Genomic DNA, 12,953 nt, shown 5'->3' with positions numbered 1-12,953 from the left:
TAGCAAATTCATGTTTGTCGACGGCAAGCGGCAGAGTGAATAATTTGCAGAGGCTAGATTTACTCGGCCATAGTTAATAAATCTGGGCTGGTGACAAACGGGGTGTCGACCTTTGGGCCACCCTGGGGTAAGGCGATCCGCGTTGCGCCAGAGAGAAAAAAAAGAAAAAAGCAATTGCCGTGGCCGCGATTCGCCGGTGCCAGCAGAATGCGAACGCGAGACAAAGGGGTGGCTCGCGTGCCGCCGCGGGTACTCATTGTTGCGAGAGAGAGAGAGAGAGAGAGCGAGCGAGAAGGGCCGCGGGAAGACAAAGGGGTGGTGGGGAACAAAGAAAGGAGCGGGTGGACGGCGGCCGGTGAGCACCGCCGCGACCAGTCGAGCACCTTCCGCCGCCGCGAATCCACACACCAGGTGAGCACGGCCGCCGCTGACGTCACCGCGCCGCTGCACCCCAGTGCATCCCCTGGCCAACCACCCCTTCCCAAAAACTGTCCAGAAAAAGTGCCCGCGAAATAACGCTCTCTTTCTCAAATATTTCGTTTTCGAGCGGTGAAATCGAACCCGTTTCCGAAAATAAACGCGGGGATGATTCAGTTTGAGAGTGACATTCTGATCGCGATCACATGATCTCTCTGTGCGTCAATTGCAGCCCGCGGCACGTAAGCTGTATTTAATTAATTCTCGTAGCCTTTGAACGAAGAAGAATTAAAAAGCTGGGGGTTTCCACAGCAAGACTACAAGGGGTGAATTATTTTACTCCATAATGAAAGGATTTAAATAGTTCAAAATACAAATTTCATTTTAATTTGTGCGTTTCTTCCGACAATTTCCAAGCCTTGTTTTATTTTTTGTTTCATATAATTTTATTTGTTCTAAAATAGGTGAATTCTTAAACCCATTTTTTTTAGTTAATCTGCTTTAAAACTCACCTCTGCGATTTTTGGAAGCACTAAAATCACGATTATTATTTTTTAAGAATTTATATCTTCTTTAAAAATTTATGTCTCGAGAAATAAATAATCAAAATACTTCTAAACAACAAGATTGTAATATTAATTTTATTTATAATTCTAAAAAGGTTTAGGAAAGATTGAATTAAAAAAACTAACAACGATTCCTTATTTTTGCTCCAAATATTTAAAATTGCAAATGACCTCTAACAATTTGCAATAAAAACGTTTTTATACAAATAAAAAATATTTGGGACTAGAAAACAAATCAAAAAATAATTTTTGGCTTCTTTAACAACCCCGGAAAACTCAAAATTTGGAAACATGAACTAAGAATTTACCGAATTTATATTGATTTTCAGATTTTTTAGGCATTTATGACAGCTTTGGGTGAATTATATGGCCTAGAATCACACGGCTAAAGGCCCTTTGACAATTTGAAGCTCTAAAAAAAATTAATCTCCTAGCCTAGATTATAAATCCTTTTTTAATTTGATTTCAGCATTTTTTATGATTAAAATCCGTGTTGGACAGTAATTTATTCGGCTTGGCAGCTTGATTACATTTTTTAAACCCTTTCTGCAGATGTGCCAGAGCGATCCACAAGTGGCTCTTATAAAATCCATTTCTGCGGCAGATAAAAAGGCGCGGTGTGCCAGATGCTCGGTGGCAGAGATGTATTTTTTGTTCCGACCACTCGGTCGGCCTTATTCTCTTGGCGAATTATATTTGTGATTGCGTCAGAGGGGTTCGTCGGCAGGCGCGGTATAGGAACGACGGAAAGAATGCCGGCGTATCGGCCCGGGGCTCGCGCCGATGGGGTATATAATTAGTCACCGTGTCCGCCACTAATACACCCAGAGCCCCAGCAGACGACGCACCAAAAACGAACACTGCGCCGGCCCCACCGCTCCCTTTCTTTCTTTCTTCTCTCTTTCTTCGGCTCGATCAAAAAATTGAGACCAATATTTCCTCGCTTCAGATTAATTCCATCCGTTGGCAGCGGCACAAAAGGCGGACGCCGCGCGCCAATTAGCGTGCCACCGCGCATTGCCGATCGCCGCGCTGCTAAATCTTCTTCTCGAAATAATAATAATTACTCTCGGTACAAAGTTTTGCACGTACACGGGTGTCAGTTGTGCTTTCGCTCGGCATGATCAGATGGAAATTTCGACGCTAATGAAGCCAAACTCGCGAGTTGATAAGTTTTCGCTTGGACCGCGGCCAGCAGCACGATTAATATCTGACAAACCATTTTCTGCCGAGTGTCAGCTCCGTTCCGCTTGCGACGCGTGCACTCTCTCTTCAGCAGCATATTTTATAATTTGAAACTTAACTGCTTAAATAACTCAATTAAAAAATTAAAGCATTTTAGCACTTTTAAATATTTACTCAATAAAAGTATTAATTAACAAATTATTATTTTTTTAATAAATTCACATTCTAAATTTAAAATATAAATAGCAGAAGTAATAATTATCATCATTCACGTATAAGAACAAAGAATTGCTATTAAAAAGTATAAAAATATCCTGTTGGTAATTGGATTAATAACAGCTAAAAGTGTTTTCGTATACTGGTTTTCCCTTTTAAGGCAATATATATCATCGAGAAAAATTCTAACTCTAATTGAAATTTGACTATTAGACAGTCAAACAACCGTTAAAAATTTAATAAATTGATTATATAAGTAGTGCAAGCAACTCTAATTGAATGGCGCAAATTTAGGACCATTTTGCCTTACAGATTTAGTAAAATTAAATAATTATTAAGAATTTTAAAGATTAAATGATGCAATTTAATTTGCTTAAAACAAAATGCCCATGTAGATAAAACCACTCACAGAAAAACCAGCAATCTATTTAGGATTACTTACCATTTGTCTTTATTTTATTTGATTCTGCAATAACTAGAAATCAAATGAGACAACCCGATTTTTTAAAAAATAATAATTATATGCTGAGAGAAAATGAAATATTTCTATTAAGGGTGATCCCTCTGTGTGTTATTTTTGCTGCTCAAAATTTTGATGTGTTTTCAGACATAATTTGATGTTACTTTCTAAAAATTTTACCTTTGAAAATTACGAAATTAATGATTCTTTTTCAAATTAATTTGGCTCAAACCCATTTTTGAAAGAGGAAAAAATTGACTATATTTAACCTTCACAAAATTTGTTAATTATTTAGGTTAACTCACGTAAAAAATCATGTTGTTTACGAATCACGATTTTGTACTTGACTTTTTTAGATTACTTAACCATTTATACCAGTCATTTCTTAATCTTTTGAAGCCTCAGATCTTTAAGGGAAAAGCTTTAATCGATGCGTGAAATCCATATCTTCACAGTAACCAACACCAATACATGAACGATAAAATAATGAAAACATAATTTTTAAATATTGCCACTTAAAAACAGGCAAAGACCGATTGTTTGGAGCAGAAAAAACTCTAAATTTTATCAAAGCAAACAAAAATGTATAAATCCGTGATATTTAAATATTTTTATTCAAATATTTAAATTATTTTCGCCCTCTAGCATATGATTTTGTTCCCTAGAATTAAAAATGATCTATTTAAATCGCCGATTACAAATTCTTTGCTGTTAATCCTGCAGCATCAATTTTAATTTGAAGATTTACAAGGCCTCAGAATAATGAGTTAATTTTTTCCTTAAATTTCACTCAACTAACCTCCAATTTTTAGACATAATTCACCATTTATTTGAGAAAAATCTTAGTTTTTAGTAGCCGGTGGTTACTTTCAATTTCAAGGCACTTCCGAAGTGATTTTAGACTCAATCCTGCCTCTGTGTAATTTTCACTTAAAATAACTTTATTTAAACCAAAAATCAACCCAGCCAATCACCGCAAAAATGTGAAAAACAAAAATTTCAAAACAAAAAACTTTACTCTCTACGGCGATTGGCTGGACAAATTTTAGTTTTCAATTTTCAACTCATCAAAACCAATCATTTTAAGTAAAAATAAGCTACAGTGACTGGATTTAAATTACTATTTCATTCGTGTAAATTTAAATTCTATCCTACCATCTCTTTCCTGAAGCCTAATTTGACAGTCAACTTCATTAAAAGATATTTAAACAAAATATATTTTCGTCATTGTGTTCCTTAGAAGCCATGGATGATGAAGCAGATCCCTGGGGAGACGTAGAAGAGACGCCCGCAGTGGAAACCCCTGCCGCGCCGGCAGAGGGTGCCGAGGGTGCTCCGGCTCTCGAAGGTGAGGTCGCCGCGGCGGCCGAGGGCGAGGTTGCCGCCGAGGATGCGCCACCTGCACCGAAGCGCCACGACCCCAACAGGCCGATCCTGTGCAAGTACTTCAACAGGAAGCGCAACCTGAACTACAGCTACCTGTACGACTACCGCCACAGCTACTACGACGACGTGATCAAGTACCTGGACGGCAGGCAACGCGGCCAGGCGCTCGACCTTCCGCGGCCGCAGACCTGGGCCGAGCGCGCCCTGCGCACCTACCCAGAGCGCATCCGCTCGGCCAGGGACACGGCCAAGGACTCGGACCTGCTCCAAACCATCCGTTCCAGCAACCAAGCCTACTACTACCACACGCGAGAGTACGTCAACAGGCGGCATTCGGGCACCTATCTGTGAGCGCCGCCCTCCTCCGCTAACACCTGCAGGTAAGCCCCGAAAACCAGCCGCTAGACAAGCCAGGCGCATCTGCAGACGGAGGGGGTGGCTCAGCACAGGCCCGATCAATTTCTCTTTTATTTTCTTTCTTCTTCCAAGCAGCTTTCTAATCTCTCCTCTGCTTCCAATCCGGAGTTTTACTAAAATGTCAAAGGACCAGGTGGAAATTCACAAAATCGTGTCTAAGATGTTTGTTTAGAACAGTTAGAGACCTAAAACACGTCTCATGGCTATCCTCCATACCATTTCAGTTAAATCCTGTTGCCATTAATTAGTATCCGGAGCTGCCACTTGGTAGCGCTGACAATAACCTTTGATCACATTTTTAACTATAGTTTGCGTTTTAGACCTGCAAATGAGATTTTATTTTGTTGTATTTAAAACCAAAATTTGTGCAAGCAATCACGGCTGATATTTAAAGAAAAGAGTTTTTGTTGATTAGCTGAACAGATTTGTGTTTCAAGCACAGCAAATAAATTATCTTTAGGAGGCCAGAATGCGATTTAGAAGAGTTTAATCTAAAAAATTGTCAATTTTCCAATAAATTTCAATAGCTAACAAGTCTTCAAAGCTAACAACAAGATAGCGCTTCCAGTCATTTAAATTTTTTGGCATATTCATTGAAATTTACGCTTTTTGACTTGCAGAAAATCAAAATAGGTTCAGCCAAACGTGGTTGAAACCTCGATAAAAATTTCGAAAGCTAAAAATAGTTGAATTCGTAGTGAAAATCGTAATATAACCGTCATGCTATCTGTTGGAAGATATTGAAAGTTATAGTATAATGTCTGAAAAATTGAGTTTCAAACATTTTTACTATTATTTATCTTTTTTTGAATAACATTCATATTTTTTGGACATGATTTTAAATTCCGCCTATTACGTCCTTTTAAAAAACGCATAAACATTTATATATGGACAATTGGACACTTGGGGAATCTGAAAACTACGGAAACAACAACGACAACAATTAAAACTAGAAACAGAAAAACGTGTTTTGTGTGATATTTGAATTAAAACCGCGAAGGAATTAAATTGGCTCTACTACTTTTGCACCATTTTCTACCCAGTATTTTAAAACAAAATTATACGATAATTAGCAAACTAAAGTATTGAGTAGAATAATGATTTAACAATCTGTTGGGGTGTATTAACAAATTTATTGGTTTTTAGCTTTGATTAATTTTAATAAAAGTAGATAAAAAATCAAAAGAAGTTTTAAAACCTTCCAGCCGAGATTTCCAATAAATACAAACTAATTTTATAATCTTCTTTTCAGGTCCGTCAACCGAAGAGCCACAATGCGCTTCTAAGAGTCTGCACCGATCGCAAATATTCTTATTATTCTTCTTCACATTTTTCTTTCTTTTCCTCGGATCTATCTTTATAGCTGGCTGTTTTCCGCTTTATCATATTTTTCTTCTTCTTCTTCTTGTCCCCTCCTTGCCGCGATCGATCTTTCTCTTCGCAAAAAATGTACCGACAATTTTTTACTCCAATAAATGCGCGCTCTGAGGTATCTCAAAACGAAAAAAGAATATTTATTTTTCTCTGAAACTTGCTCGTTCTTTTTTCTGTACTGGTTTGTTCAAACATCGCCATTTCTCGCAAGTGTACTCACTCAACTCTTTGTCTCTTGCTGTGTATTATCGAATGGATTTATAACAAGTGGATCTAATAAAATGGATTGGTCACATAACATCTTAAACACTCGCTCTCTCACTGTTTTTAATCGTCTTTTAACCGAGAATATAGAAAATTGCGTTTAGGCCTGATCAAAGCGCGCTCTGCCCGCTGAAAGGAGAAACGTTTGGCAGCAGGTGTTTCGCAGGTGGCCTAACCTCCAGGTAAGAATAGCAAAAAGACAGTGTTCCTTAACTGTAACAAATAATATTAACCAATAAATTGGATCGTTATACATTCAAAATTAAAATTAATTCATTTAAAATGAGTTTTTAAAATTCAAACAGTTGTGACTAGCTTAAAACTTAATTTTGTTCCATATTTAACAAATCTTTGTTACGTTTAATTGCTCTTAAAATTTCAAGTTTTTTTTTGTATCTATGGTTTTGCTATTTTGAGAATTGAATCAGCATTTTTTCGAGAATATTCGGCAGCCTTTAAATTAAAAGAGGTCAAGCTGCGTCTCTGAAAGTGCGATTCGCACGATTATAAATTCGGCGCGAGTGACTCACCGCAGGCGAAAACACAGAATAATACATTTAACGACAGGATGGCCGCCAGACCGGCGAAACGAAGCGAAAGGGAGGCGGTTGGCGAAATTCTACACCTGACGTTGCCGCACCGACCCCTACTTTTTCGCCCCTTTCAGCCGCAACTTCCTCTTTAAGAACCTAGACTCGAATATTTTTTGTTTATTGACAACATGAAGATATGGAAATTGAATTTATTGTCAGCAATTTGATTTGGAATTTTCATACTCGAAGAAATAACATGAAAGTTAAATAAAAAATTAATTAAATGTGTGGTGTAATCAGCGAGCTAAATTCACAGTTGAAGACACATTTCCTAACTATTAAATATATAAATTATTTGAATTTCTAGATTTTTCAGCTTAAAAATATTTATTTCAAACTTGACCTAAATTTATTTTTTAATTTGAACTAAACCTTTTTCCGTTCAACTATAATAATTTTGGAACGCGGAAATGAACTTGCAACGAGGAAGATGATACATCGATGGAAACAATTAAGCTACAGCTGCGCCCGTTCCTATTCATTCGTCACGAACAGCGGCAGGTGGATCTTTACAGGACAACAATGAACAACATTTTGCAGTTATTGATTTAAAAATAAACAGTTTGCCAACGAGTTTATCGTTTGATTTCTACTCCTTTCATAACTTTAAGGGCTGTAAAAATATGAAAATGTTTTTTTTTATTTGGGGAAATAACCGACTAATTTTAGACTGTTGATTGGAGTAAAATAGACGGTGTCTGAGCCGATTTAGTCAAAATTTTAGCCCAAATGAACGTCATTTAGGAAAATGTCATTTTATTGACAAGCAGGGATGAATTTAGACAATGTTTTGAGTTAAATTAAACAGTATCATTTTATCCTTTACTGAAATGAACTCGAGTGTTTGTGCATTTCGCCACTATGGACTTCAACGTGACATTTTAAGCCTTTTGGATTTAAAAGATCGTAATTAGGTATTGTCATTATTAAAATAATCCTGGTAGATGTAGAAATTGGAATATTGTGACGACTTTACGTTCGCTTTTTAATATCAGGGGTTCACTGCTGCAGATTGAAATATTTAATTGATGCATTGTTAAAGGTGCAAAGCCTCTTGAAGTGTGAAACATGCGGCTTAAGTGCTTTATTGAGTTTAAAAAATATTATTGCCTAATTATGAGGCTTAAAATATGTAGAAATAAATCAATAAAGAAATTTTAAGACAGATTGAAGTTACAGTTTAGTCAACATCAAAACTCTATCTATAATATTATCCAGGTTATGGATACGTAGTTTTATATCATTTAGATTTTTGTATGAAATATATTAATTTAAGAAGGTCGTTCACACTGAACAGAAATTAGAACTTTATAAAGAATCTAACTTACAGAAGCGGAAGACCAAAATTATATTTATAAATTATGTTTAATTTTACCTTAAAATAAAAAGAACATTTTAAAATAAAAGCAAAAACATATTTTACAAAACTATATCTAGAATTTAAAAAATTTATTATAAAAAAACTATAAAAAATAAAAAACTAGACAAAAACATATAAAATATTTAAATAAATTTTGCATAATATAAAATATAAAGATGTGTAAAATTTAAATTAATTAAATTTATAAATTTAATTCCAATTGTATGCTCGATCAACTCTTCAACCATTCCAATCAGTAAAAAGTGAACAAAATCAAAGTGCGGAAGATTGCAAAAAAAATATGAAAAATGACAGGAAATATTTTGAAATGCAAAATATTTTTAACATTTTTCAGTTTAAGTTGGGAATTGTGTTCAAGGGGTGGTTAGGGGTTGGTTTAAGGGACGTCTTAATCGGGACCCACCCAACCCACTGAAAACAGTGACATAGAAAGCATTTTTCTATTCTCTTCGCATGGAAAAATATTATCTTTCCTTAAAAAATAAATCTGTGGCTAAAATTTCTCTTGGCGAAGCAATCATGCACTTATTTAGACGGTATTCGCAGATTTAGACGGTTAAAATACCTTTAAATTTCATGATTCGAGCTCATTGGATGGACCTACAACGAATGGAAGCTCTGAAAAAAATTGTCGATCGTCTAAATTAAATAAATCCTGATTTTCAATTAGAGGAGAGCCATATTTGTCTTTGAAATTTAAGCAGCAAACCAAATATTCATTCAATTTCATAGGATTTTTTGGCTAAAATAAGAATTATTTAATAATTTTTTAAGTATAAATCCAATACAAGTCCAACTGAGGCATTTTTTTTGTTTAATAATTCTCGGCGCAGAAGCAGCATTTTTGAGCCAAACGCGTGGGCGTCTGGCCGACCCTTTCATTGGCGGCCTCCCCCGCTCGCCATGAAATCAATGCGAGCGCAAATTCACTACCACTTTCACTTTTTCTGCCGCTGGAGATCGTGCAAAAGCCGGTAACATATTATTGTGCCCAGGTAATCGAGCCAGCAGGCGCAAATAAGCTGGTCCAACTAGAGCAGCACACACTTTTATGCTGCAACTCGCACTCACACACGAGACAGGAGTTCAGAGACCCGCTGCGCCACCGAGACTCTACGTTGCGAAACTGCAGCGAATCATCTTCAATCCACCGTGTGTGTTTTCTCTCTCGGAGAACGGCTCTATGCACTTTGCGGTCGGCCGCTGATCGATTGACAGCTGTCAATTCGTTCGAGGAAAATATCTCTATGCGCCGGGCCTTTCTAATTTATTTGAAACAAGAGAAGATTTTAGTATTTTATATAAGGATGACAGATGTTTTAATTGTCGGTGTGGTGGTGGCTGATTTTTCACAATAAAGATGTAAGACTTCTGATGAAAGGTTGAGAATATTATTTTTTAGCCCCCCTGATTAAAACAGAATTTTAGTAAATTATTACAATAATAGTTTTTGAGAGGTTAATTAATAAGAAGACTTAATTTAAAACTCGACCAGTTTCGGTGCTCCAATTCGTGAGATAAAGGAAAACAAATCAATGTGATGGACATGTTTGTCAATTAAATATGCAAACGTAACACGGCTAATTTAATTAAGTCAGTTTAATCCCAAATCAAACCAAAAGCCTAGCAACGCACCTATTCCACGAGTATGTTATGTCACAGCCGGCTCCTTTTAAGACCAAATAAAAGAAAAATTTTAAAGGTACTTGTAAAAGTGTTCTTGAATGTTTTTATGCATTTTACCAATATGGGCTTAAAAAGATCCTATTTTCTAAATTAGTATTGTAAATTTATCATTAAAATTATTGAGATAATCCTGGTAGATGTAGAAATTGTTCGCTTTTTTATATCAGGGGTTCACTGCTGCAGATCGAAACATTTAATAGATACATTGTCAAAGGTGCAAAGCCTCTAGAAATGTGAAACATGTTAATTTTAAGTGCTTCGGTGAGTTTAGAAAACTGTTATTGACTCATTTTGACGCTTTAAGTTCGGAGAAATGAACGAACAAAGATATTTTAAGATAGATTGAAAACTGCAATTCATAGGTTAGTCATTGTCAACTTTATCTAGAAAAGAACCAGTTTCAAAGGAATTTATGTTTTCGTATCATTCAGATTATCGTAAATGGATAGAATCAATATTTTACTACAAACGCTACAAACTTTAAAAATGTCGCAATCGTGAGGTGTCTTTTGTCTTTATTCACACTACTGCAAATTTCAATTTCATCTTGGATGATTAGTAGTATATTTAAATTACTAAAATGTTAACCAAAAAATGGTTTGAAACTTAACTTAAATTTACATATTTTTTCAATATTTTTTTCAAATTTTCTAATACTAGCAAAACACTAAAAATAACTTAAAAAAATTAATACAAATTTAATATTCACACATTAAAATATTTTATATTTAAAAAGAGTTAAGTAAAAATTTTAATAAGTTATAAAATATGCAATTTAAATTTTATTAAAAAAAGTTCCGCTTTATCAATCACGTACGTGTAAAGTTGGATTTTTTTTTAAAAAAAATGCAAAAATATAGTTGTTCAAATAATCAAACTCTGAAATCAACGAGGATTCATTTTCCATTATGAGCACACCTCAAATGATAATCAAGGAACCTTTTTATAATTGAAAATAAATCTAAATTAAACATCCTTCTTAATTAAGATGCGTTAATTATTATAAATTGATAAATGCAACCAAATTTTTCCTCAAGTCGAGAAATTGAACAAAATTATTTTTTTACTCTCCTTAGAACGAATTCATCCGGAAAACTGTTGTGAGCTAAAACCTAAAACCCCGAGTTTTCTAACAAAGTGCGTTTACGAGCCATTATTTCATGTAACAGTGGGCGACTGAAAGCAAGCGCAAATGTTGCTATATTTACGTGTGTGGTGTGCTACGCCGCTTTTGTCCCGTTACGGCTGAGCAAGCGCAGCGTCTGGGGGGCCGGGGGGAGGGAGGGGTCCGGAGGGGCCCCGTCGCCGCTCACCTGGCTCTCGCAGGTTGCGCCTCTCTCGAGCCTTCAGTCAGTCAGTTCAGGTTCGGTCCCTTTGGAGCAGTGCCGCAGTGTCCAAGTGTTCAAGTTTTTCGTGTGTCGTTTTTTTTATGGCCGGGTAATGTCGCAGCGCGGACGCACGAGGAGCCCCCCGGGCCCCTCGGCCCTTGCCTGGGCCCTTTGGACCCTCTCGATCGGTGAGTGTTATTTTTTAGTGAGTTAATTTATTTTGCTGATTTATTCCATAGTTTATTTATTTCTCCTTCGGCTTGTCATCAAATTTAAATCATTTTTTGGCCTGATCTTAAACATATGCGTGAAAGAAAACAGGTAGCCACCTGCATTGGCCATGTTTTTAAAGCTGTTTCTCACTCAGCGGCATTCAAAAGTGCTGCGGGAAAGACCTTGGTGGGCACAATTGCGGCGCCTTGTGAAAGGTTTCACCTTACGTCAAACATACACACAGCATTTTCATTTGCATTGAGAGAGGCGAAATGTAACACAATCTCATTCAACAATTTTATTTAATAAAAAAAATCAGCGAGGAGACTTCAATGCCTGCTCTTATTGGGTTGAGAAAATTGAATTGGCTACTTTTGTTTCGCTTTTATTATTAAAATTTTAAAAAATATTGAAATTCATACCGAGTTAGCTTAACTAGCTTTATAATCAATTCTATTGGCAAGCTTTGAAATTTTTATATACAAATAATTAGGGCTAAAAATCTTTGGAAAATAATTTAAAATTTTTGTAGAATTGTACACAATTAATTCTACAGTTGATTAAACTCAATTTTAAACACAAAAAACATTTTGTATTTCAAAATTAATATTAAAAACTAAATATAAATATTTAAAATAATTGCTTAATAGTTTAAAGGAACTAAAATTAAATTATTTTTGTCATTTCATATTTTCAAATTGTATAAGTAGCATGCTGTATATATGAGATTAAAGAGAAATGAAATTAAAGATGCCATAAATGCATTCGCTAATTATTCCACGCTGCTGCTGTTTGCTGTTTGCTGCTCTCTTCATTAGCGACGCCACTCTCGTGCCGAGAGCCGCGTTTCCATTATCATTAAATCGCGTCGCTTGCTTTCCTGCGTCTTCTCTATTTATTTATGTATTCATCCTGAGCGACAACTATACACGCTATGGAGAAGTTGGAAATGTAGGTTAGTCGTGTTAAATACTGCAGCACGCATTTATTTTCTCTCCCTCTCCGTGCGTTCGATCACAAATGGCTCGCGGGAGATCCTTTTTTTATTCTCCTTTCGTCCGTTGAAAAGCACAAAGCGTTTTGTGGAAACGATTTGCCGGGAATTGCGATTGGGGGCGACGACAAATTGGAGAAATTCTATAATTCGTTCTTGTTATTTCCTCTTTGAGGCTAATCCGTTTCTTGAAACCGAAACGGTGGGCGGCGAAATGTCGGGTGTTTTTTTAGACCGGAATTTTTATTCTGGCCTCAAACTATGATTTTTAATAGCGACGGAGAAGAGAAAATTCCACAGATTTCTAGAAGATAGAGAGGAAGGAGCAACGATAATTGAATGTAGTTAAAAGAGTTCATTTTGAGATTGAAGACCAATAGGGGAAAATTTAAATTATATTTATTTGACCGTGGAATAAATTGTTTTCAATGAGAAAATTTTTTATTATTATTTTACACGGTTTACTATTGGCT

General features: G+C 35.9%; 2 protein-coding genes across 5 annotated transcripts in view; both read left to right on the top strand.

Annotated features, from left to right (window-relative positions):
- Nucleotides 1-250: 250 nt before the first annotated feature.
- fln (flightin) lies at nt 251-6,328 on the top strand. Of its 4 annotated transcripts, none has more exons than XM_065483785.1 (3): nt 251-411; nt 4,085-4,544; nt 5,900-6,328. In XM_065483785.1, exons 2-3 carry the CDS (start codon nt 4,090-4,092, stop codon nt 5,931-5,933), a joined length of 489 nt encoding a protein of 162 aa, XP_065339857.1. In that variant the 5' UTR covers nt 251-411; nt 4,085-4,089; the 3' UTR covers nt 5,934-6,328. The 4 variants fall into 4 exon arrangements, with proteins under 4 accessions (XP_065339857.1, XP_065339854.1, XP_065339855.1 ...); XM_065483782.1 differs by having other exon boundaries at nt 4,085-4,610; XM_065483783.1 differs by having other exon boundaries at nt 276-411; nt 4,088-4,610.
- Nucleotides 6,329-11,297: 4,969 nt separating this feature from the next.
- fw (furrowed) overlaps nt 11,298-12,953 on the top strand; it is a 40,103-nt gene continuing 38,447 nt past the window's right edge. The window contains exon 1 of the mRNA XM_065483599.1: nt 11,298-11,461. Within this exon, the coding sequence (XP_065339671.1) occupies nt 11,386-11,461 (76 nt within the window). The 5' untranslated portion in view covers nt 11,298-11,385. The remainder of the gene's footprint in view (nt 11,462-12,953) is intronic.

This window comes from Cloeon dipterum, chromosome 3, assembly GCF_949628265.1.
Source record: "Cloeon dipterum chromosome 3, ieCloDipt1.1, whole genome shotgun sequence".
NCBI lineage: Eukaryota > Metazoa > Arthropoda > Insecta > Ephemeroptera > Baetidae > Cloeon > Cloeon dipterum.
This window is presented reverse-complemented; position numbering and strand designations above follow the sequence as displayed.